This window comes from Apteryx rowi, unplaced genomic scaffold (genome assembly GCF_003343035.1).
Source record: "Apteryx rowi isolate R43461 unplaced genomic scaffold, aptRow1 scaffold_294, whole genome shotgun sequence".
In the NCBI taxonomy this organism is placed as follows: Eukaryota; Metazoa; Chordata; class Aves; order Apterygiformes; family Apterygidae; genus Apteryx; species Apteryx rowi.
The window spans coordinates 46,751-72,766 of record NW_020449352.1 but is presented as its reverse complement, the minus strand read 5'-3'; the positions used below and the strand labels follow the sequence as shown (position 1 = coordinate 72,766).

General features: G+C 37.9%; 1 protein-coding gene across 2 annotated transcripts; it reads left to right on the top strand.

The window, feature by feature from the left end:
- SESN3 (sestrin 3) lies at positions 1–25,538 on the top strand. 2 transcript variants are annotated; one of them, XM_026069396.1, is made up of 10 exons: positions 1–436; positions 4,082–4,147; positions 7,232–7,429; positions 8,201–8,383; positions 8,762–8,998; positions 10,560–10,707; positions 12,958–13,073; positions 15,762–15,952; positions 16,323–16,467; positions 17,269–25,538. In XM_026069396.1, exons 3-10 carry the CDS (start codon positions 7,235–7,237, stop codon positions 17,353–17,355), a joined length of 1,302 nt encoding a protein of 433 aa, XP_025925181.1. In that variant the 5' UTR covers positions 1–436; positions 4,082–4,147; positions 7,232–7,234; the 3' UTR covers positions 17,356–25,538. The 2 variants fall into 2 exon arrangements, with proteins under 2 accessions (XP_025925181.1, XP_025925180.1); XM_026069395.1 differs by having other exon boundaries at positions 10,539–10,707.
- Positions 25,539–26,016: the final 478 nt, after the last annotated feature.

Sequence of the window (26,016 nt, the reverse complement as noted above, 5' to 3'; positions counted from 1 at the left end):
TAAGGATCAGTGCAGCAGCTTTCTGCTCGCCTGTCCTTTGCACGTTCACGGGTATTAAAGCCCTTTCTCAACCAGCTGTTTGATCCGCTCCACCAGATAACAGCTCTGTTTTGTGCTGCCTCAAATAAAATTAGCCTCCTTTTTACTGCACTTGCTAAAAATAGCTGTTTCTTTTAAAGTCTCAGAACAGAGTGACTCATGTGCTTGAGAAGAGGAAGAAAGCCGTATTTCTCTGCACCAAAGGCTTTGGAGAGGAAGCTAGYGGGACTCCCCGCGCGGTGGCTCCGGCTTGCTGCTCCGGCTCGCGCGGGCGCCTTCCACTTGTGATTCACGGCGACGTTTCCAGCCAAGGCCTTCTGACTTCCCTCCCTTTATTGGCGCCGGCCGCCAGCTATTTGAAATGCAGATGCCATGTTCCTCTGGCTCTTGACAGAAGGTGCACAGTCACTGCTGTAACTAAAAATAAAACTTGGAGACGGCATGTCGCAGCTTTTGGCTCAGGGACGTTTTGGCAGGGCTCGTCAAGGATGGAGATGTTCCTTGCTGCACGGTGCAGATTAGCTGCTCCAAGGGAAAAGCGTTCTGATTTGTAATTGTTAAATTYGCAATATTGGGCTCATGATGCCGTTCGAAGTTTAGCTGAAGGACAGAAAGCAAGGCACAGGGAAAATACACCCAGGCCTGTCTTTTCATGCCCACTTCAGCAGCCCTTCTGTGGTCTGTAGGGCCATAGCTCCATCTTGCCTTGATGGTGCCGCCCTATGGCAAAGGTCGCTTTCTAGGCTGACGGCTCGAACTGGGCTCCTCTCTGGGTAACCCTTCCCTGACTCAGTTTTCTCTGCTTCTCTTTGAAGCTCTTCATTGTCTGTCTCCTTCCGAAGAAGTGCCCCCCAAAAAGACTCTAATTTTAATGTAAATGGAGCTTGTTGCAAACCTTTTAAGATAACTTATTCATACAACAACAATGCAKTTATGGAGGAACATGAAGCAGAAAATGGCTTATATATGTGCGTATGGTGTTTTGGTTGCTGAGCAACCTTTTTCTTGGTTCAGTCGCTTAGCATAAGAATCCAATTTCAAATAAGATATTTGGGGACCCTGGTTAACTTAGTATGCACTAGCTAGCTTAACCTGTAAAGACGAGTCGAACAGGAAATTGAATCAGCTTTCCTGGGAAACAATAAGCTTTGCAAGAAGAACTTTTGTTACGAAGGACCGTATATCTGAAATGTTGCTTGCTGTCCAATTCCCATATGTATTTTTTCATATCTAAGTTCTTGGGTAGGTCTTAAATCACTGCTCTAGATAATGGGTGCCCAGAAGCAGTGGCTGTTATCTAAAGTCTAAGAAAGACAGTGTTATCTTATTTAATGCTTGTAAACTTCCCTTGTTTTTATTAATAGTAGCCTGAGAACTTGTATAACTAGATTGTGTTTGCTCCTGTTCTTCTGACAGGCTTGTTTTAACCGGTTTTACTAAAATACATGCTTTGGCATGAAGGGAGAATAATCTATGTTGACGGAAGGATAGAGTATGTGCTTCTTTTATATTTATATATATATATATGTGTGTGTGTGTGTGTGTGTGTGTGTGTGTAAACACACATGTATTAAAAAAAACAGCTTCTTAAAAGCCTACCATGATTAGACTCATTAGCTTGGATTATCTTTTTTTTTTTTTCCAAACTTTTTTCTTATAACTGCCAGCCTCCAAAAGGAGCTGGGTTTTGTCCTTTGTGGAATATATTTAATTCAGCTCATTTTTCATGTTTGACTATCTCCTTTACTTTCTGTTAGTGTTCACATAAATTAATTGGAGATCCTTGCATATGTTCATTTACCTGAGTACTCTTTCAGCTCCATTCATTCTCAGCAGTCGCCTGTCTAAGGCTCAAAGGAGTAACAGTCACGTTGAATGGGGAAAATAGGCAATGAAGCCCAAAGCCTGCTATACGGAGTATATGCAGTTTTTGGCCCCGGTCTGGCCTGGATGACCAGCTTTACAGAGCCTGAAAAAGCAGGATATAGGTCAGACAGTAAAATGGAGAAAGCAGTGGTTCAGCTCTATTTTAGACCTGAGCTTGAGCCAAAGGCTAAAGATGTTCAACTATCCAAGTTGCTCACTCACACAAGCTGTTTCCTCCAGATTATTCAATGTGAAATGAAGGTTTTTAAAATCTAATATTAGGATAACCTTCATAAAACTCACAACATACATTGTTAATAGAAATCCTGGAAAAAATTTTCTTTTTAAATGTTGACAAAAATGACTAGCAAAAATATGTGTTTAAAACTAAGAGATACCTTCCTGTGCCTTGTGTAGCTGTATGAAAAAGAGGTTGCATATGCATATATCCAGTCTCCGTACACCTTTTTTAATTACTTTAGGTTGCATACATTTGATTCATAAGAAGTATTTTACAGTATTGTGGGACTGTGACAGTAGGCAATTGTTACAGTAAGTCATGTCCTGACCACTTGATTTCACACAATGGATTCAGATTATTTCAGAAAATGAGTAAAACACGCATGAGTACATTCTTCATCTTTTCACACCTGATTATTCCAAAGTAACAAATTTAATTGTCAAGCAAGAGTTTGTTTTGGAATATCTTTCCTGAATAATCTGTGCTGACTTTTGTATGTGTTCTCATACGCTAATTTTAAAAGGATGGGATATTTTTTAAACAAGTAGGACAGTTGTTATGTGTTTCTAGTGTCGTCTTTTCCTGTGTGGAAATCTGTGGCACACTCATTCTCAGACCAGTGCTGTTATTTGCATGCATGACCATTAAACTTAAGCCCCTCTGGTAGAATTATTGAGATATTTAAGGGTCATTTGGTATGGAAAAGCTTAGACTTTTTATGTTAGGGGCATGAAATATTTGGTATGCAAATGTGATACAGTTACTGATGGATAACTTATTAAAAGTCACTAACACTGCAGTGTAATTAGTGACTTTAGAAAATGTGCAGTCAGAGTTTCCAGGAACGTGGAATATAACTGTAAAGAGGAAAAGCATAAAGACAAACAATACCAAGGGAAATTTAGGTTAGACATTAGGAAAAACTTTCTAATGATCAGAGGAGTTAGTCACTGAACTAAGTGACCTGCTGTGGAGGTCCTTAAGAGCAGGTTAGACGGACGTTTGTCGGGAATGCTGCAGAAAGTGCTGATCTTGCCTTTAGGCAAGCCAAAGAGCCAGACAGCATCTCAAGGTCCCTTTCAGCCCTCTTCCCATCGTGGCAACTGTATTAAGACCTCCAGAGTTTATCTTAGCTTAATCTCTTTTCTTCTAATAAATCAAAAAATCCTCTAGTCCTGGTTACTGCTATCTGCTTATTGTATACTAAATATCTGATCATCAAAGGGAGTTTTTGTGTTTTTTTCTTCTCTCTTTTAGGCCCTATCTCTTCTTTTAGCTCGAGTTTGTGCCCAAAGGCTTGTATCCCGTGTTTTGTTCTCTTCTGGACTCGGCAGCTAAACAACATAGTCTTTTTTGTCGTTTTTCCAGAGCAAGTTTTTTAATTGGTTCTTGCTGTTTTGGGGGGAGATGGGGGTGTGAGTGTGCTTTTCATGCAAATATTTGGCACACAAAGTGCTTATAATCTTCCAAACACTTAGAATATAATTAGATTCTGATACTGAAGAAAACTGCTTCTTAATTTCATTTCCCAAGTGTGGCCTTTGCACATGCAGTGATAGGTCTTTTTTTTCTTTTTGCTTTCAGTGCTTCTGCTCAATCCAGCAAATTGCTAATTTTTACATGGTGCCATATTTTTGATTGCTGTTGCTTATATATCTTCAGCCTGGTCTAAAAAACAATCATGGTTAGATTCTTGTGTTGTGGTTTTTTTTTTATCTTGCCAAAATTCAAGCAGTTCATTAGAGCAAAGGACGGGGAGTGCTGAGCTGATCTAACTAATGTGGTGTGATAGGCTCACCTGCTCAGTGAGCTGTAAAACATGCAGGTGGCCTTGTGAAGAGAACTGAGTCAAGGCCTTTAAGATCTAATCTGGTAAGATAAAGCAAGTTAATATGTTATTCTTGATGCTGATAGAATTATGCGACTGTTTTGCAGGAAAAAAGAGTGCAAGTCTCTCCACCTTTAACAAGAGGACCAAGTGCCTTTATACCAGAGAACGAAGTAAGTGTGCAGTGAAGTGGGCTGGGTGCGCGATAGCTTTTAGCAAGGAGGTGCTGAAGGCCAGTCTGACGATCCTGTTTGCCCAGAGCAGTCCCTGGATGTGTCCCATTGTGAGCCAAAGGGACGGTTTATCAGGAGCAGGCTCCCAGGGGTAAGAACCAGCCTGCCCTTTTGTACAAGTGGTGCTATTTGACTTGCTCTCCGTTGTCAACACTCCTTGAGACACGCGTAAATGCTGCGTGTGCTCTTTTTGTGGGGGGTCATCGGTTATTATTCTTAATGTCAGGCCTAAGGGGAGGCCTATCCAGTATTACAGCATTATGATTATATAACTCTCAGAGCAGTGTCTGACCTTCAGTTTGAGAGAACCTAAAAATCTGGCCAGCTTCATAGATCACGTCTTTGGCTCTTAAGAGGATTTATGGTTGAAAGCTACGGTGTGACTTCAAACTCAAGATTTTTGTGTATGATTTAATGTTCAATTTAAGCCTTGATTTGCAGCTTGCTACAGCTTTCCTTTAGTGTCGTTCTTTTCCCATGATATTAATCTCCACGGAGTATCATTTACTGATGACTTATTTGGGGTGGCAAACTATAAAAACAGGTCCTTTTTCTGTTCTGCTTTTGGGTAGTTGCTAAGGCCAGGCGATTCATATGCTAGAACAGCAGAGCCAAAAATARATTTTTGAAAGACATGAGATATCTGCTGTTCTCTGAATCTCTSTCTCCCTACACAGGGAAGATCTGAACCTAAAAACAGAGTAAGTATAAAGCCTGGAAACAAGAAAACATAAGCAAAAAGGAATAGAGTTTAAAATGAATCTTCTAGATTGGGAAGCGGGGAGCACAGAAAGAATTACAGATAGTCAAACTTGTGAAGAGTATTTTCCTTGCATTATGAAATGTGGACCTGAGATGCCAACCTTCATAATGACTTAATTCTTCTCATTAAGACAAGAATTGTGTAAAGAGTGGAAAAATAAATGTAATGAGAATGATTGTATATAAGGTTTTGAGAGAATTGTTAATGAATTTACTGCACAAATGATATGCTTGTTAATTGGTGGCAGCCAAGGATGCAGAAGGAAAGCACTGAGCAGCCTTCAGAAAGCAGTAACCCCAGTAGGTACCCTAGTAGAAGAATGGAACCTCTACCTGAGTTGATAAAACAGCTATTTGATATCAAGAACAAGTGTTGAATACTGTTTGTTAAGCACATGACTGGTCTTTTTCCCCTGTTCCTTGGCCGTTAAATAATACAGTTGATAGACAGGATGTAATGGTAAATTTGTAACACATTTAATGTCTCACAAATCTTGATAAGTTAATTACAGAACATTGCTCTTATCAAAACCTACTCTATTTCGATAATGGAAAGATTTTGAATGGACAGAGTAATAACAACTTAATTGTAAAGGTTCCCATTAAGGTGTCATAAGGCTTTACCAGGAGAATTAAAAAAGCACGTTTGTGAATCCATGGATGGTAATAAATCATGAGAAGGTATATATACAGCCTGAAGAGTAGTATAGGTGGAGAAATTTCAGAAGGAATAGTGTTGCATATTGCTATGCCTAACATAGCAACAATGCAGTCCTACAGGATTATATTTCAACTTTGTCAGCATAATTTCTTCTCTGTAACTTGTACTAAGTTACAAGGAAAGCTCCTGTCAAAGTGGAGAAGATCAGAAATCTTACCAGAGCAGTAGCAGGACTGAAATGTAGTTTCCCTAAGAAATTAGTAAATGAGACAAAAATCTCTTAAATATCTGGAAGATGCACTTGCTGAAGAATAAGGGGTATTACTTACAGTGGAGTGAGTGGTATGCCATAATATATAGGCTTGGTCTCTAATGTGTGGATAAACTTCTGGTGGTAAAAGTATTCTTAATGATAACTGAAGAGGCATCTTTTTGGTATAAAACACAAAAGAGTTGTTGTAGAGAAATTATGGGGCTGCTTAGCTGGATACTTCTGCTTCTTCCCTTTCTTTCTGGGCCCACAAGTAAAACAGGGAAGTACAGTAGTGAGAAATGAAAATGTAGTAACTTGTTCATGTTATTTTATATATAAACTTTCATATAAAACTTGATTGAAAAATAGTTGAGACAGTCTTGAGACATCAGCCCATCATGAAGAAGGACAATGTACTTTAAATAGAATCCAGTTCAACAAAAGAATGGTGTCTTGATAGTTTCAAGCGCTTTCTAACTTCATGTGCACTAAACTAGCTGAAATGGTTTCCCATTTCATAGTGCTTGCAATAATAAGCTAGCTGGTCTAATACTGTGCAGTTTAAGAATAAACTACTGAGTATTCTAGTCTTTTGCTTGTAACTTTAATGATGAATGTGTTTCAAATGGCTGTTCTTGCTGATAAACACTGAGTAATAGCACTAATACTGTGTCAGGGCTTGCAATTCAAGAGCTACTTACTCTTTTACTACTGTATTGCATTTCATCTTGTGCCCAAGGTCCAGGTTGGTTGGAATAATTAAAGAACAGCTCTTGTTTAAAGAAAACATTAAATTCCTATTCTAAATAATACTTGAATGTTATGGACAAATGAGCATTTGATCTCCTCTTCAATTATACAAACACAAAAGTGGTGGACTGCCAGACTGTTTCTATAATTTGGTTATGTAACCCAGTTCCTCTCCATTAATTTTGAAGTCTGTTGTAGGGCTGAGTGCTCAGGTGGTGTGTGTCTATACAGACTGACTTCCATACAGACTTGACTTTCCGTTTAACTTCTGCTTACTTCCAGACCTCCGTACAGATTTGATTTGTGTCTGAGAGTTTAGCCTTTTTGGAAAGATGTACAGAAAAATGTTCTTGGTTTTTATAGGAATGTATTAAAATAACAGGTGTAGAGTGTTCATCAGTTCTCAGTATACAAGTCRCATTTATATGTGTGTATTCACACACATGCATGCACATATGTTTTTATATATACATCCAGATTTCCAGAATTGGCTGCAAGTTTGTACAAAAGCAAACCTTTCATATTGCAATATGTTTCTATCCAGGGCTAAAGCTGAAGAAAACCTCTCTCAGTTAAGTTTCTCCATCTTATTTTTAAGGTTATGCAAGCAAATGGTTTGGATGAACGTACTAATCTTCTTGTGGAAGAATACTCTACATCTGGTCGCCTGGACAACATCACGCAGGTCATGAGTATCCATACTCAGTACCTGGAGTCTTTCCTCCGCAGCCAGTTCTATATGTTGCGCATGGATGGGCCCCTTCCTTTGCCTTATAGGCACTACATTGCTATAATGGTATGTACCAACAAGCTATACACTTCCTCCTGTCACCTTGACTTTCTTATTTAAAAAACAAAAAAGGAAAAATGAAAAAATTTAGAAAGGAGGGACTGRTGTGATATTTTAGGTAATGGGTGTATGGGCATGAATATTTTTTTGATTTCCATCTGAATAAAGCGTGTCTAGCCCCAAGGTTTTCAATGAGAAGAGAGAATTGGCAAAGTACACCTTTTCGTGTTAGTATCCCACAGTGAGACCCTTCTCACACACCCACGGGAGTGAGGTTTTGTGGACAGCAGTTAAAGCTGTGGCCCCTTACTTCTGGAATTATAACCATCAGTGCACAGCAATAGGATGAGAGGCAATGGACTCAAGTTACAAGTTTCAGGTAGATACTAGGAAAACAGTTTTCACCCTGAGGATGGTCAAACATTGGAGCAGGACCCAAGAGAGGTTGTGGGGTCTCCAAGGATGGAGATCTTGTCTGGACAAGGCTCTGAGCAACCTGGTCTAAGCTAGCCCTACTGTCAGTTGGGAGTTGGACCAGATGACCTCCAGAGGTGCCTTGCAACCTAAATTACTTTACTTTGAATCACCAAATTTAATCAAAATTTTTTTTTATTGTGAACCCTCCGTACTGGTTAGAAATGCTTCACAAAACAAAACATGGCTCTTTGCAACTAAATTGTATTTTCATGTTGTTTATGTATCCTGTTTTTCACCTGCAGTGAAATCAGATTATACTCTAATATGCTGCACCTTTGCCTCTGTGTTTAATTATTTTAGGCTGCTGCCAGACATCAGTGTTCCTACCTAATAAATATGCATGTTGATGAGTTTTTGAAGACTGGTGGAATTGCAGAATGGTTGAACGGTTTAGAATACATTCCACAAAGACTGAAAAATCTGAATGAAATAAACAAACTCCTTGCACAYCGACCCTGGCTAATCACAAAAGAGCACATTCAGGTACCTGTTAAATAATGCCTTGTGATAGCAGTAAATGTCCAATAGTAAGAACTGCTAAAAACTATGCAAGTATGTGGTTAGGCTTCATTATCTTGAGTTTAGGAATTCAGGGAAGTATTGGAGTATTGAATAACCCAAGAAAGTCTTCTATGTGACAAAGCCAACAAGGTTTATTTTTTAGGAATAGCATTGACTAGAATAACCCCAACAGAAAAGTAGTAATATATTAGGTCTCTCTTTTTTGAGAATTTGTGTGCGAGAGAAATATGGTAGTTTTGGAAATAAGGAATTGATGCCTTTTTAAAATATGTGTAGTCTTATACAAACCTAGGGGCCAAAAGAAATTTTATATTTACACTTTTTTTATTCTCATTTCAGAAACTTGTCAAGACTGGGGAAAATAATTGGTCTCTTCCTGAACTGGTGCATGCTGTTGTCCTGTTGGCACATTATCATGCCTTGGCAAGTTTTGTATTTGGTAGTGGCATTAATCCAGAGAGAGATCCGGATACATCTAATGGAGTCAGACTTATAGCAGTCAACAACTTCTGTGTCTGTGATCTTGCCAATGACAACAACATAGAAAATGCATCCCTCACAAGTAGCAACTTTGGGGTTAGTGTTGCAAGAAGATTCTTTTGCTTGCCTCTGTTTTGCATTAGAAAGCTTTCTTCCATTCTTTCCTGTTTAAATTGCAGTCTAGTTTGAAAGTTTTTTTGTCTACTTTACTGGAATGCCTGGGTCTGGTAACTCTTATGTTAACTCTAGCAGTTTGCAGAGTAATGTTTCAAAACCACATTGAAATGGAGAATTGTAGTCAGAATAATGTGATTTTAATAGTTAATCTCACAACCCATTGAGCAAGAACTAAAACTTTGCTTCCAGTTGAAAGCTGAAAGTTTGAATTTGTTCAGATAGTGTATCATTGACTGCAGCATTTTATTAACCATTTTCTTAACATGTGGAATGAAAAAAGGAAAGGGAAAGCCCAGGGGTCATAATACTCCTTTTGACTTTGGCAAGGCCTGTGATCTCAAAACAGGTTAATCTTGAAATACTTCCCTGTAGATAAGAGGAAAATGTCTGAAATAAAATGGTTTTATTCTTCACACTAGTGTTCTGGTCTTGAATGAACCAAAAGAGAAATTTGATTACTAGTTAAATTAATTTAAAAATGGAAATTTCTCTGAAAGTGGCTTTATAATACTTTGAAGAAGAGTCCTTGAATTAAACTACTGATTGCTGAGTTAGCCTCATCTCCTTTGATGAAAGATAGGGATTATAAACCAAGTCACTGGATAGATTTTTAAAATTAGCAGTAAGCTTACAATGTGAGCATGTGATCAGTCAGTTATTGCATCTTTGGTTTCTGTGATGTAAGGCATGCTAACTTAAATCATCGGTATTTCTTATTATGCATTTGTAGTGAGCTAAGGGCTGCTTTTGGCTGTGTGCTGCTTGTTAAGCAGTGAATAACATGATATAAGACATTTTTAGCTTTGGGCAGAAGATCAGAATCAAAAGAAAAAGATGGAAAAGAAAGACCAAGCAATTTATCTTATGAAAAATCTGAATGATCAAGGCAGATCACAGAATGCCAAACTTTGATATATTTGATATATTCTAGTAAAGAGGCATAAGAGGAAGGAAAAGGTCCATGTAAAAGTTGTTTTGAGTACGTAGAAAAAAACATAACAAAAAGTAAACAAAAAGAATATTGATTTGCTGTTTCAGGTTGTGTTCTTGTATTGCAGGGTTACACTGTATCTCATCAGTAAGGTATTTTGCGTTAACAATTGACTGAGAAAAGTTATCTTAGTGTTAAAAGTTGTTTTCTGATACACATAGACCACATAGATGTTTTTTTTTCTGAACCATCTATGTGGTAGGATATATATTATAAGTGACTATGGTTTCCATGTTCAAACATCATCACTTTCGCTATTAATCTTATTGCAGTAGAATACTTTGATAGATTTAGAGCAATACTTACCCGCTCCCTTCTTCTTTCTGAAAGCTGTTTCTGTCTTATATGTGACAAAAAGTGTTCTGGCTTGGATTTTCGTGTTTGCTGCTGATATCTTTTCTTGAGAGCATTTACTGTAGAGCATGAAATCTGAAGATGACACGTGTTGTCTATCTTCTAATTTTCCAGAATGTCATGGTGTTTTTGCAGATTGCAGATTCTTTAAGTGAGCTGGAGGCCTTAATGGAAAGGATGAAGAGGCTACAAGAAGATAAAGAGGATGAAGAAGCCTCTCAGGAAGAGATGGCAACTCGCTTTGAAAAGGAAAAGAAGGAGAGTCTGCTAGTAATTAGTGGAGGTATTTGTACTTTTCCAGTTCCAGTCTGTTTGTGCTTCCTAAACCCTAAACACTTGAGTTCAGTTCAATGACTACAACTCTTTCTGTCAGTTTCTTTATTCTGGCCCTTGCTTTAGTAAGGGCGGTCCTGTGACTTGGTTCATCTGCTTAAGATTTCTTGATTGGCAAATGTTGCCACCCTTGTTGCTACTTGAAATTTAGCTTTTTTTATTTGGAAAAAAGCCTGTAGGCTTCTTGGAGTTGGGTGTAAATTTCTATTTCTTTGTGTGCTCTTCAAATTAATTCCTTTGTGTAAATATTCAATAATACTTCACAATTTTAGGTTCTACAATGCTTAGAAGTTTTGTGTCACTCATAGGTAGCCTTCAGATATGACACTTAATTCAGAAAAGAGATTGGAACAGACTGACGACAAATAACTCTACACTAATGCAACAAGACCCAATTTTTTACTGTTTGAATTACTCCCCCCTCTGGAAAGGACATCTCAGACTGACTGTTTTGAGTGATCATTCTGCTATGCTGTTTCTATTACCTGTGTTATGACAGAGATTTCTTAGCATTCATTTTATTCTTAAGTACTGTTCAAAATTAAGAGCTGAAAGCCTCTTTTCCTTTATTTTTCATTTGTTGTAAAGGCTTTCATCTCTAACAAACCATACGATGAAATCTGTTTCATATAAACAACAGGATTTGGGGGTTTTTTTCTTCCAAAGAATGTCTTAGAAGAAACAATATGATGAGGACAATCAGAATTTCCAACCAGCTCCACATATTAGAGGCTGCCTGAAGACTGTAGCTCATATCTTTTTAAAAAGTGACCCATAAAATGCTCCACATTTTCCCAGAACTCTTCCTTGTGAATTTAGATCTCAATAGCTTCAGAGAGAATTTGTTAAGAAAGCTGAAACTACAAGCTAGTAGTTAATCAAGTCTGGTTATTCAGAATACAAGTCAGACCACGCATGTTTGAAGGTATTTAAGTTTCTGTGCTCTGAGCCCAAAAGGGAGAAAGGATGTACTGTGAATCATCAGAGAGATTTTGTGGCTCTCTAATACTCAAAATCTCTGAAAGGAAGTATATCCAAAATCATCATTACTGGATTTTTAAAAATGGACATCATCCATTCTTGTTCAATTTTTCTTTGGTCAAACAGTCTTGAGATAGTGTAGACAAACTGACRCCCGCTACAGTGTCATTATTAAACTAGGACTTCCGTGAGTCTCTGCAACTTCAAGCTTGTTAGGATGAGGTGTTGTTTGGGACAGAAAGATTTCTTGAAGGGCCCGCTGGTAGTTTTGTTTACTTTCCTCCCTTTCCTCCCTGTATGCCTGTAGGTTTTTTATTCTTCACTGAGGAATAGCGGAGCAGATGCTGTGCAAGCTTCTTCTTACACAGTTATGTTTTGATTGTTTAATGAGGCAAAGCGGAGATAAAGCACTTCTGCAATTCTTAGATTAACTGACTTTTTAAGGTGCTAAGAGTGGACATATGGCAACTGTTCTGTCARTGCATGTGGAAGTGAGCCAAGATATTAACATCAGGGACAAATGTAGTCAGCTATACCGTAGTCAACTCCTGCAAAGGTAGTTGCACAAACAAGCCACCTGTTTATTCAGGAGGGAAAGATTGATTCCTGATAGAGAACCTGCACTTGCTTAGTGACATGTTTTGGAGCTCTTTGAAGATGCCTAGTTACTAGAGCTTCTGGCAGAGTTTCAGCCTGATGTACTGTCGAGCGCTTTCCTTTCATATACTCTTCAATCGGTATTTACAGGTGGAGTGTTGCACTGCTGTCTAGTTGCTCGTATTGTGGGTTATAGACTAGAGCTGGTGTATTTGCTGGCACCATGCGTGCTCAGCATAGCAATCCTGTTGTCAAATGTGTGTTCTTCTGTTTCTTATCCTAGCATAATGGCTTTACTAATGGAACACATCTTGCCCAATTTAAGATATCTAGCCTCCCTCAGAAGTCAACAGAGAGAAAAGCATATCTCCAGATGATAGTTCAGCCCATGTCTCCCCATTTCCTAGAAGGACCTTAGATGTCTACTTTAGGTTGACATTCCAGTGGCTCAATGCACAAGATGAATCCCATACAAGCAGATGGGTCAAGTGGAATGCAGATGAAGTGAAATTTTTCCTTCCTTCATTCCATTCTCTTCCTTTGCAAGACTTAAAATCATTCTCTAGTCCTTCAGTAGAGTGGTAGTATTTGTGCTGACTTCCACTTTGCTGTTCTTTCACAGCATTTGATGATGAAATAGTTTCTACAGATGTCTCCCGCTATATTGAAGATCCTGGGTTTGGGTACAAAGACTTTGCAAGGCGAGGAGAAGAGCATCTGCCAACATTTAGAGCTCAGGTAGTGTTTAAAATACATTTAGTAATACGTATTTCCTTACTGGATAAATAGTGTAAAGTAATTGTAGTGGAACATGTTTGTCACATGCACTTTTTCTTGCCATGGTACGTTAAATAATTCACAGACTTCTACAAATTTATGAGAGATGAGTCTTCTGCTATTTGTAGACAGACAAGGATTTATTTAGCTTTTGGTCTTACTTCAAATATTAAAAGAATTAGTGGGAAAACTGTAAAGCATATTGGTAGATCTGGAATACAAGTGAAAGCTGGGAAAGGAAGAATTTATTTTCCTTTTCTATGAATATAGAAAAATGCTACTGGAAGAACACTTCATTTCTGACATATTTTCAAGTATTCCCTGCCCAGTGGTTATCAATAAACAGATGTATATACATTTGTGAGAGTGATTTGGTAAGTGTTGTTTTCATATATGCACCAAATCACTGAGCTTTGAATGTCTGAAAAGAAAACGAGTACTTAAATAGGATTACTGTTTGGCTACGTGCAGGGAGGGAAAAAATGTGTGTGTGTGTGTGTATATTTAGTGTGTTGAAAGAACTGCCCTTTTGTCTGTATATTGTCCAACATATTGGGACCTTTAACCATGGCTAGACTCATAAATGTCTTCATAATATAAATAATAGCAGGCAGGTTCTAGGTGGTCCTGTTCCAGGTTGTAGAACAGAACCAGTAGTCTAGTAATAAATTGCAGGCAATGGAAGAAATCTTGCACCAAATCAGAAAACTTCCAGGAAAAAAAAAATAGGTACAGGAAAACTCCATAGTCAGAAGATTTATCTAAGACTGAAAAGTAAAAGAACCCATGATCACTTTCAGGAAATGTATTTAGCTATATAGCAGACTTTGCTGTTCTGGATGATTTATTCTGCAGTCTTTATATGAGCTTAAAGTAGGTGGATATTGCCAAAAGAATAAGGCAAAGTCAGTGCCTATAAATCAAACATACTGCTTAACTACTTGGGAACAACAGGCTCCTATGGAAAAAAGCTCTACCAAAGTTGAAACTATAACTAAAATGTCTCTGCTCTTAAATACATAGGACAGCTTCTGGCCTACATTCAAAGGAGTCACCCTGAAAATTTAACTTTATTAGTATGTCCTTCTCTCAAGCAGTTAGATGTATATACCTGCAGCCTCTCAAATGCTCTATTAATGCTATTCAAATTACAGTAGCATCCCAAAACACTCTAATAAATCCAATCCTTGTTCTGGATAAAACATCTTTATCTCTGTGGGTTTAAATTCAGTAATAGAAAAAGGTATTCAACAAACAGCAGAATTAAAAAAAAAWTTTTTCCCCTTTTTTGTGTTTAGTATGGATCAACTGCTGTTAGTGAACAGTGCTTCCTCCCTCCTGGGGCTTCTGGTTTTCAGAGGCTGATACCCTAAAGAGTACTAATTAGTATTTTTTCTACTTGAAACAAACAAAAAGCCCCCCACCCACTCCTGTCCACCAGTGTTTGAGAACCATGACACAATGCTGTGAAGCGACGTCTCAGATGAAGGTGCCAAATTAAAATATATATATATATATGTATAAACAAAAAATATGATCCTCCAAACCTGCCATGCACTTGGCACTGCAGCATGGCTCCTGGCAACTTCACTGTTTACGTTTTGGGGACGCGAAATTCTGTTTCTGCTCTGACCTAGGTCATGTCTACACTGGGCATCTTGCATAATAAGATCCACTTGTTAGAAATCCCCTGAGGCTTCAACACAAGAAGCTCAATTCAGTTGGCTGAATGTCAGCGTCCAGGGCCTTTTGTGATACCCTAGGTTGTTCTAGACATCTGTACAGGGCTAGTAGATATGGGAGATGTCTCACAAGTCTTACGGCCTTCTGGACTGGCAGCTAGAGGCCAAACATGGGGCATTTCAAATGTCACAGAATGCTTTTGTTTAGGCAGCTGAATATTGTCCTGCCTACTCTCTCCTCTATCCCAGTCAGGGGTTCAGTCGAATAGACGTGCTCTAACGTGAATCTACAAGGGCCCTTGCCTAGCAGTTCTTTTTGAAAACAGCCAGACACGGCAGGAAGTGGAGACGATGCCGTCGGCTGTAAAGAGGGCATGTGATTGAACGACTGAACACTTGCCAAGGATGTGGGCAAACTAACATGTTCTCTATAACCGCAGCATGGAGAGTGGTTATATACTGTTCTGGAGCAGGGCAGTTTTCCTCTGCTGTTGATGCTGTGCCACCACTTTTCAAAGAATTCACGTTCCTGATGTGAGCAAGCATGGTTCTACTCTTGCAATCCAGGTGTTTCTCTAAGACCAAAGCAACCTGGATTTTAATACCTTGTTCCGGGACTTTTTAAACTTACCAGGCCCATTCCAGTTAGAATGGTGCTGGTCAGAGCGGCATGGCAGACAGTGGCAAGTTGCCTCAACACCTCAAGAACAAGGGTGATTTTTTTCTCCTCATGTGTCCTATAGGCTAATGGTATCCAGACTGAAAGTGAGGTGCAGCAATGTGACATTTATTGCCAGGAAGCCTGGCGGAATGGAGCAGGTGATACAGATGGAGGATTCAAAATGCAAATTTTTTGAAGAGAATAAAATTCTAACTAACAGACAACAGAAACTATTAAGCTGTAGAGAGGACCAAATAGGGGCTTCACTTCACCTGTATGTTTATATATTTCTTTCTGCTTCTGCAGGACTATACTTGGGAAAATCATGGCTTTTCCCTTGTAAACAGGCTTTATTCTGATATTGGGCATCTCCTCGATGAGAAGTTTCGGATGGTCTATAACCTCACGTATAACACTATGGCAACACATGAAGATGTTGATACAACTACGCTAAGAAGAGCTTTATTTAACTATGTCCACTGTATGTATGGAATCAGGTATGGAACAAAATGCGCTGGCTAAGGAGTGCATTTTAAAGTGTGTAAACATAGAAAGAAAAACTAACCACGTGAAAAGCATTACTTTAGAATCCAGGTGTTAAAGTGGAGATGGTATCTCAGTCTGCAAGTTAGAGTGGTTTTGCTGGTGTATTATTCATATAGATTTTGATTTCAGTGAAGAAAATTATTATGAATCAGGACAGAAGTTATTACAGAAATGTCTTTTCAGACGCCGGCCTGTATTCTCTGTTGCCCTGTTCTGTTCTAGCATATATACTAAATGCTTCAATACCAAAACTTAATATGCTGCAAAAGACTATGCTTTTAAAGACCTATATCCAGCAGAGTGATTGCCTCTGTTATTTAGGTATGATGACTATGATTATGGAGAAGTTAATCAGTTACTTGAACGCAGCCTGAAGGTTTACATAAAGACAGTGACCTGCTACCCAGAGAGAACTACCAAGCGCATGTATGATAGTTACTGGCGTCAATTCAAGCACTCAGAGAAGGTATGTATTTTATAGCTAAACTGAATTCATGGAGATGCCAGTGCATTTTAAAAATGAAAATACAGTGACTTCTAAAAATGTTTGTATCTGTCAAACTAATTGTTTTAACCAGAGAAATAAATGAGATTAATTCAGTGAGCGTTAAATGTCAGTTTTACAAAAATACTTCCTAGTAGATTGGAAATGTTGTTGGTCCTTCTCTTTATTTTGAATGACTTCTCCATATGATTGAACTGACATCTGTAATAGAAAAGTGTATAAACTTGGGAATGCAGAAATGGTCAACCATGCCAATACTTTTGATTTTGGGACAAAAAAGAGTTTATTTTATATATATAGTCTTCATGGTGTTTTTTCATCAATAAACAATGTCAGTGTATCTGCAAATATCTAAGTTAAATGCCTGCTGAAAAGAGTTCAATGCTTGTATGCCTTCTAGCATATCTGGCAGATGAACTGTTCCTTATATTGTGCAGTATGGTGGTCGTAGGTGGTAGTAAACAAAACAAAAATACCATTTATTGAGAATTTGTACCATTAGAATACAAAGTTGCTTTATTGGGACTTCTCAGATGGAAAGTTGTTTAAAGTGGCAGTTAAGGATGGTTACTTGGAGTTCTAAAATGTTGTCTAATACTAGATAGCTATTCTAAAAGCACTTGGAGTCTTGCAGCAGAGTACAGCAAGAAAAGACCTAATTTCTTGCAGTGATAATTTACTAAAAGTTAAAAATTTTATCATAAATGAATAAACAATGATGGACTCAAAGGTGAACTAAATGGCTGATTGAATTTTTCACAGGTTCACGTAAATCTACTTCTAATGGAAGCTCGTATGCAAGCAGAACTTCTGTATGCCCTTCGTGCCATAACTCGTCACTTAACCTGAAGCATTCACTGGGAGGGAGTAAAGGAATTTTTACTGAGTATGTAAAGACCTTTGGAAATAGATACACGCCAGAAGTTGTTTGTGATGTAGCATCAGGTTATTCAATTCTCTAGTGTCAAAGTTTAGCCGTGTTTCTTGACGGCTGTAATGTGCAATGACGTGTTTTATTTTCTTGATGCTTAACATTACTAATGATAACAAAAATAACACTGAGGAGCACTACTCTACATTGTTTCCGGTTGGATTTCTGCACAGTGGTCAGAATCCTAAAACTATTTTTATTATACTCAATTCTAGCGCTTTGTTCTTTAAGCACTGGAATAAAGTGCTTAGAGACTTATTTTCCAAGCAATCATTTTTCAGATTAATGGAATCCAGCAGAAGATCTGTTTTGAATGTTCTAAGAACTTACCACCAAGTCATAACTCTGATAGAGATGCATGTGCTGTGTTAATTTGAATTGCCCACTGGATTCATCTGTGTCTCCTGGAGACTGCTTGCCAGTCACTGTCTTACTACAGCAATTGAAGGTGATGTGAAATGTGGATGCAAACATTGACCACACTTTAATGTGAAATTAATCGTGATAAATTCTATGGCATGCTACTGAAGTACAAAACTCATCTGTTTTATCTTGTCTCTTCCCAAGAGAAGAGGCTTCACAATTTAYCATTTCAGCTAAACTTACTGTGTTTCAATCATGCATAATCTTGTTTTACTGACAGTCACCCTCAGTTGTCTTTACAATATCCATGCTCATCACATGTTGCAATTTGTTTAGTTGGCACCTGTAAAGTTAATACTCTGACTGACCAAAAATAGGGTTGTGGGGTTTTTTGCACTCTCTTCTTTCTCAATATTTTAACTAAGGAAAGTAAAGGAAGGCTAGCATATCTGTTCTTTCATATTGGATGTATAGAAATTTATTTCCCATAACTTCTTCATAGCATGAAATTTTAATATTCAAAGTTTTAAAAGTTTCTATGCATTAGTGTGAGTGAACAAATGAAAAGTGCAATATTTAAAAAGAAGCAAGCTTTTTTCCCTGTCATGTCACTGCTAAAGTGTCCTTCTTATATAGCCATAAAGAAATTTTGAAACCAAATTTCTTTATTGTCTAAGGCCTAGCAGTTTTGTTTTTAGCTTTTGTGGCTTAAGACAACCTGATACTGAGATGCCAAAGCATCCCCAAAACAAAGCATTCTTGGCCAACTGATAATATTGGGGAAGGGAAGAAATAAGCTGCCAAAAATGTCACAGTTTTGTGCTGTTTTCTGTTGCTTCTGACAAATTCATAAGAGCACAAAATGTTGATATTTATAGCTTTATTTTGTATTGCATTTAATGAACCAGTGAAGTGCCTAAAGAGATGCTTAAACTTACCCAATAGGATGCAAGTTGTCACTGCTTAAACTTTTGTCTGTTGGTTTGGGCTTTTCATTTTACTTTGAGGAGGGTGACCATTCTTTCTGTCACATACATTCAAAACTAGCAGGATAGATTTATTTTTAATGTTCTATTGAATTGTAGAAGATGATACAGGATTTTTTTTTCCATTGACAATTGCAGAATAGCTTTTAAAAATGATAATATTATATTAGCCATATTTTAACACCTTTCATTGACAAAATCATGGACCAGTATGCTACTAAAATTAGTTTTCTCTCTTCTTTACTTTTCCTGATACCTTGCTGTGACTTTGCATGTTGGTGTTTGTTTTTTTTCACTTTATCTGTCTGTTCCAGATTGGAAAACTAAATGATTGTACGCTTTTTCTGCACCTTCAGACTGCAGACTCTGTGCATGAAAAGCTTTTGAGGAAGAAGTCAGTAACGTTTTACGAACTTTAACATTAGCTATTTAGAAAACTACCCAATAGCATCAGAATTTCTTCTAGCGAGAGCTTTGCATAAAACATCAGATTTATTTATCTTTGCAGTTAGCTATATAAGATTTCTCAGAAGCACTGAGATGCTGATACGTATGAACTTAGGTTAGCTTTCTAAATTCTTATAATCCTTTTTCCTCCCTATTGTAACTGTAGTGGCCACACCTAATATTTTTTGTGCATAAAATGGTTCTGCAGAAAGAACTTTTCATGCAATAGTTTTGCTTTTTTTTAAGTAATGGGAACTGTACAGTGCTAGTTTAAATTCCTTTATTATGAAAGTCACATAGTTCTCAAGAAGCACAGCTGAGCTTTGGAAAGGAGGTGAAACTAGATTTAGGTAACTAATATGACCACTTGCTTTCCCTTCAGGAATGCAAAGACTCTTAGATTAGGTTGAGTTTTATGTTTGGAAACATGAGTGCCTTTACTTCTTTCCTTATGAAATATACTTGCCAGCTCAAATGCCTTCTGAGCAAAGTGCATGAGTAGATTTGAAATATAGAAACCATAAATGAATTGCTTCATAAAACTTGTAGTAAATCAGTAATTTTTTTTAAGATGCCATATTGAGTCAAGTATGGCCTGCAAGGCATTCCATCATAGGAAATGTCATTTTTCAAGTAGTTTGCTATAACTTTTTTTTTAATACACAATGTAAACTTGAAACTTCTGAAAATGCTTTCCAGGTGGCTTTTTTTTTCCTTCAAAGTATTGCATTTACAATATAACAATTTATAGCCTAGTTTTTATACTCAAAATTATGATTTTTAATAGATGTTTGTTCAGAATAGGTGTTTAAAGTCATACAGCTATACCATATGTTTTACTCACACTTTAGGCTCACATCGTGCCAAATTTTAATGTGCAAGTGTTCTTGGATTTTGGAGAGGGGGGAGGGTTTAAAGCACTCATGAATGTGAATCCTCACACTTTGTTCATTAATACTATTCTTAAGAGTACCGTAATCATTGAATACTCTCCCTCTGTGTTCCTTTATGGGAATTTATATTTACCAGCATTAATGTTAGTCCACAAAATCCCAGCMATGACCAGTGTTAAAGTGTACAGTCTCCTGTCTACTGAAGAGAAAGCTTGTTAGGTATCAGTGACCTAGCTATCACAGGAAATGCTGTAAGTAGGGAGTAGAGCTTGTGAGCATGGACAGCTTGCTAACCCTGCAGAGAATCACGCTAAAATGTGTGTTCTGATAGAGTACATTCTCTTTGAAATTGTTGCATTTTTTTGGTAATGAAGAGAAGTGACAAAAATACAAATTGGAGAATGCATTTGCGTTCTCCAGAATACACTGCCTGCAGCTGAACATCACAAGAGTGTCATCATACAAGAATAGAAACCATTTTACAGTAAGGTACAGTTTGTGCAAATAGCTGTTAAAACTAGTGTTGCGGTATCCTGTCAGAATTTTGGTGAGCTGTAGATGGATTTCTTTTTAACAGTTCATCAAGACTGAGCTGAAGCATGTATACTTTGTCCTAAAGCCTTCATTAAAATGAGAAGAATGTACTTTAAGCTTTGAAAATGAAAGAATTGCCACTATCAGCCCTTCGTATGTTTTAAAAAAAAACTTTACGGGCGGGGGAAATCAATGATTATAAATAGTTATAAATGTGGGTCTCYCTATAAATTCATAATAGATCAGAACTGAACAAAAAGGAAAACATTTTGCTTCTCTATTACTTCACAGAAAGTCAAAGCACCAGATTCTTCAGAGTATTTTTGTTCATAGCAGTGCTGATAGATGGTTTAATGGGATTTGGAAAAAGCAGCTAGTTGCCTAAATTGCAAAGGGAATTTAAGCACCTAGGCATTTAGCAAAATCCTGCAAGGTGCCCACTTGCATTTTGAGTCATATTTTTTAAGATACTTAATCATCTAAATTCAACAGAATAAAATCAGTTTCCATAGAGATTAAAGGAATAATATGTTGCAGATCCATGTGATTTGCAGCAATTATTAATGAAATGGGTTGTTTTGGGACCTTAATATATAATTAGAAAAATCTTTCCAAAAGAAGTTAAAATGTAAGCTCCTACTCTTGCAGAACAGGTTCTCAGTTTTTCTCATGCGTGTGTGTTTTTCATGAAGACGTGCATTTCAGGCTTACACTCAAGAGTTTGGACTCTATTTTAGAAGAGCTGGATTATTTAACCTCTACTTGGAGAAAAGATTTACTGGCATCAGCAAGTGTATGGTTTGCGCCAAGTCTTAAAATTTTTGGCCAAAAGGGATATATTCCAAATCGTCTTGATTTCAACTGATGTACTTTCAGTTACTTTCCTTAGAGGTTCAGATCCTTTTCTCATTAATAAGGAGTGAAGTTGCAGAAGATGGGGAGTTGGGGGGGTTTCTTTGTAAATGAATTTTCCCAGAACTGATCTGAATAGACAACTGTTAGGAGTGGCTTGCCTTTAGCAAACAGTCCAAGAGCTGGACAAAAATGTCAGTTTTCACAGTCCAAACTTCAGATTTATCCTCCCTGGTGTCCCCAGCATGTATGTGTGTCTGAAGAGATGCATCCACCAGCTTCTTCACATTTGGAAAGTGTAAATGAAACTTTTTATCCCCAATTGAAAATTAATTTAGCATTCCATACCTGCTGCAGGGATCACAGGTGTGGGAGATGGAAAGAACACAGTAGTATGAGGAAAAATTAGGACCGTCTTGAACAGTGTTAATTTGTCTCCTAGAGCAAGTTTTCTTGACATGTGGTCATAATGCTGCTCCCCCAACACACATCAGGTCTCCCTTGCAGATATTTAATCCTTCTACTTCTCATTAGGGGCATAAATTGTCATTTTACGTTGCCACCACCACCACTACTCTCTGCATCAAGTGCTTCCTGTTTTTCCAACTCTCAAACCCTAATAATCTTTGAGAGACAACCTCCTAGCCTTAACCTCGTAAAATAATTTAAAGTTCCCATGTTACCATTCTTTATTGAGTTCATAGGATCCTTCTTATGTTCAGAAACCCTTAATTACAGTATTAAGTTATTTCTGGACAGGAAAAATCTAAATCTTGTTTGAAAGTGTGGTACTTAGTGCTTACTTAGAATATTTAAGTAGTACTTGCTAGTAGCGTGTCATATTCCATCTCTGGAATTACAATAAAAATCCAGTGAATCCACTAAGAAAATGCTTTCTTTGGCAAAATTCCCCTTGCTTGAGAGCATTTTAGCCATGCAGGTTTCTTTTAGGGAATTCTTACAGGGAATTCTGAGATATGCTTTTGCAGCGTGGATGGGAGTAAAGTGGGTGTTAATGGGGTTGTCCTTCTGGACTGCTCCTCAGACTCCTCACAGTGGGACAGACTGCAAATGGCCTTTAGAACAAACTGATTTGGGTTTTGTGTTTATGGGTAGATCCAAATGCAAAATTTATAGTGATTGCTTGAGACATGGACACATTTTGGTGTTCTTAGTCCTACCTAATACCATAAAACTCATGGATTTTAATAAAAACAGAATCTGAATTCTGCCCTTGTTCTTGACAGTAGTTAGAGTCAGTATTTAAAATGCCAATGAATAGATTAAATGTGGGCTTAAGCAGGCAGCAACTCACCCTGTCAGCATCTGAAAATAAAAATAACAGGGGACACAAGCAGCCTAAGAGGAAATCAACATTTTTGTCAGTTAAAATAGTTTCATTAATGTGTCCAAAAGGTTCTTCTGTATTTCTGTGTATAGGGGAGACAGTAGAAAAAYACCCTTTTCCAAGATTTCCGGTGAGTTTCTATATAATAAAAGATGAGACTCTGAGTTGCCATGGAAAACCTTTCCCTTTTATTATTCTGTGGATGTAGGAAGGGCAAGTGTAACATTTCATTTTTGGCTGAGTAAAACATGCTGCTGTTGAATTGCATTTTCTCACCTCCATCAACTCTTTGAAAGGAATTTTAAAACAAAATAGATGAATTATCAGTCTGTCTCCAGCTCACAGCCTGGGAGACCGTGATAGCAGTACAAACACTCAAAGCCTAAAACTCGATCCACTGTTTCTCATTTGCCACTTCATGCTCATGTTGTGCCACCAGATTTAAACCCAGCCTTCCTTTTTACTTCCCTCCCAATTCGCATGCTACGTGAATGGGTGGCTACTAGAAACGGGCTGCTAGTATTGACAGGAGATGCAGCTACTCGAACGTCTAAGGCAAGGAATTTTTCCTTTAAAAAAAATTAGGCTACAGTCTTTGGACTCTGTGGGGAAATGTAGTCACAAATATTTCATGATTGTGACCGGAACTGGATATAAACTGTAGCTTAAAAAATAGGAATTTTGTAAACTTGAAATCTCTCAGTTTTACCCTTTCTCTTTTTGCTGGAAAGCTACATAATGAATGTATATGCTTTATCTTTTTATCTGACATAACTGAAACTCAGACTGCCAACTTCTTGTTTTGTATTAGCCTTTTTTTTTTTTTTTAAGTTTGTGAGCAATATATGTAGCATGCTGTGAACGTCTGTTTTGATCCTTATAGTTACTCTTTAATTCATCAGTATTAACACCAGTTCTTTTTCGTGTTTTCTTTGGTACTTTGTATCCAGTGTAATCAGAAGCTGTGATAGGCTTTGCAGTCCTGTGCTTTGTTACTGTAAACACTTTGATTTATATGAAGCAGGTGACTGTGGGCCAATGTGAGGCAGACAGTGTGACCTTACATGACTGCCACTTTTCAATCTCTTGTACTATGTATAGTTTTAAGTAGAATAAGCTTTTTAACAGAATATTGATGCGGTTTATGATTCACACAGGCTGCAAAGGTCTGATGTGTGAGAGTCTTTGTATTTATAGTTGTTGGGTTGTGTTTTGTTTTTGTTTTTTTTTAATCATAAAGTAGCAAACTTGATAAACATAGCCACTTTAAACTGCTCTTGCTAAACAGACCCTGCTGTAGATAAAATACCACTGTATATATGGGGAGGATTACTGGCAATGTAGGGAGACCTCTCTAGACTGTTGATGTGCTGAGCCCCTTTCTAGGAAAAGCATGGTGAGATGTGTAAGGTCCAAGCAGCAAGACTGCAATGCGTTTGATCACATTTGGGCCAAAGTGCTGTGAAGGCCATGGCTTAAAGTATATTTTAACCCTTCTTGCCTGCAAGTGAGCCATTTGTTGCTCTCTGCAGTACAGTAACACAGTCAGTGCATGTGGAACCTGGGTTTCATGTAAGCATTGGATAGAGTGGAAGGAAAATGGACATACGGCCCAGCACTTGGACTGACCTATTTGATGGAAAATTTGGGCACAGTACTTCTGCAGCTGATAGATTCCAAGCCTCTCCTAAGTACAAAAATTAGCATTTGATTTGATGTCTAAAAGGCCTTGCTTGTGAGAGGTAAGAAGCAGTGTTTGCTCCCCATTGACATGACTTTTCCAAAGATGATTATGGGTCTAAGTCTCATTAACGTAAGGCTGGATAGTGACGTAAGGATCTATCTGGAGTCAAGGGCAGTGATTTGTTGATCATCCCAGGAGGGAAATTGTTTTGTTTCCAATTGCAACTCTCACCTCTCATCCTCTGGAGAGGGAATAAATTGTACCAAGTCCCTGCCTTGCAGCTGTGAGCTTCTTGCTTTGTACTGTCACAGCTGCATGGGCATTTTGGGATGGAGGATTAATGACAAAGCTCTGATCCTGCTGCTCTCTCCCACCACCACCAGTGATATGGGGGAAGCATAGTAGCTCTGAAGGTCCCATGTTGCCTACCGCGTTGCTACCTACGAGATGATAGCTGGCACAGGGTGTCAGGGGCACTTTACTTGTGTTGCCTCTCGGGCCACCATGTACCCAGAGCTCTAGTGGGATCTTACAGGGTCCTGTGCTTTTGCAGGTGGTTTGCCTGCTAGGTGAGTCAGCCGCTAGGAGTTAACTGTGGGATTTCACAGCAGCTTCTATCATTTCTTTCGGGGGGGGGGGGGTGTTTTGTTTTTTGTTTTTTTGGCAGAGGACAGACTGACCTAGTGGGATCCATTTTTTGTTGTGTGACTTTTTTTTAGTTTTTAAGTTACCCGACTTGAATTTATCTGAACAGATGCAGAAGGAACTTTTTTGTGAGTTAAGAGACAAAAATGCATTTTTAAACAAAGGAATCGTGTATTAACATTTTAACAGCAATTCATAAATCTGCACTTTTTATGAGGTTTTGAAAATTCTATTTATAGGTACGGAACAATGGGGTTTGTTTAAAACTGTATCGCATTTATACTTGCTGAAATTACTTTCATTGTTATCAGTAGGAATTTCATTGGTTAAATAAAATTGATAAAACCTGTCTCTTGTTTGATCCATTATTTGACATGTGTTCAGGAATACTTCTTTGCAACAAGACATATTCTGTTTTGGAAAGAGTTCCAGTCCTGTAAGTGTCCTTCCCCTCCGCTCAGTTGTCCTGGTTTTTAATCCAGTTCTATTTCTATGGGACCTGTGAACACAGGTCCTGAAAAATATATAACGCTTGCTGAAGATGGTTGCTGAAGATATGCAATTGTTAGTGATTGGGGATGGGGATGGACATCATGATCTTTGCTCTTGATGTGGGGAGATAGTTCTTCTTCAGATCTGATAGTCCATAAATAGAGGAGTAGAGATCATCTTTTATTGGACAAGAAGCTTGCATGCTCAAAAATTAAAGAAGTAAAAACTAGCCCTTGACCTTCAGTTGTCCAGAACAAGCACTTCTTTGAGGTAGGATTTTTCCTGCCAAAGGATTACATTGCATTATTGCACTGACAAGATTTGAAGTGAGCCCG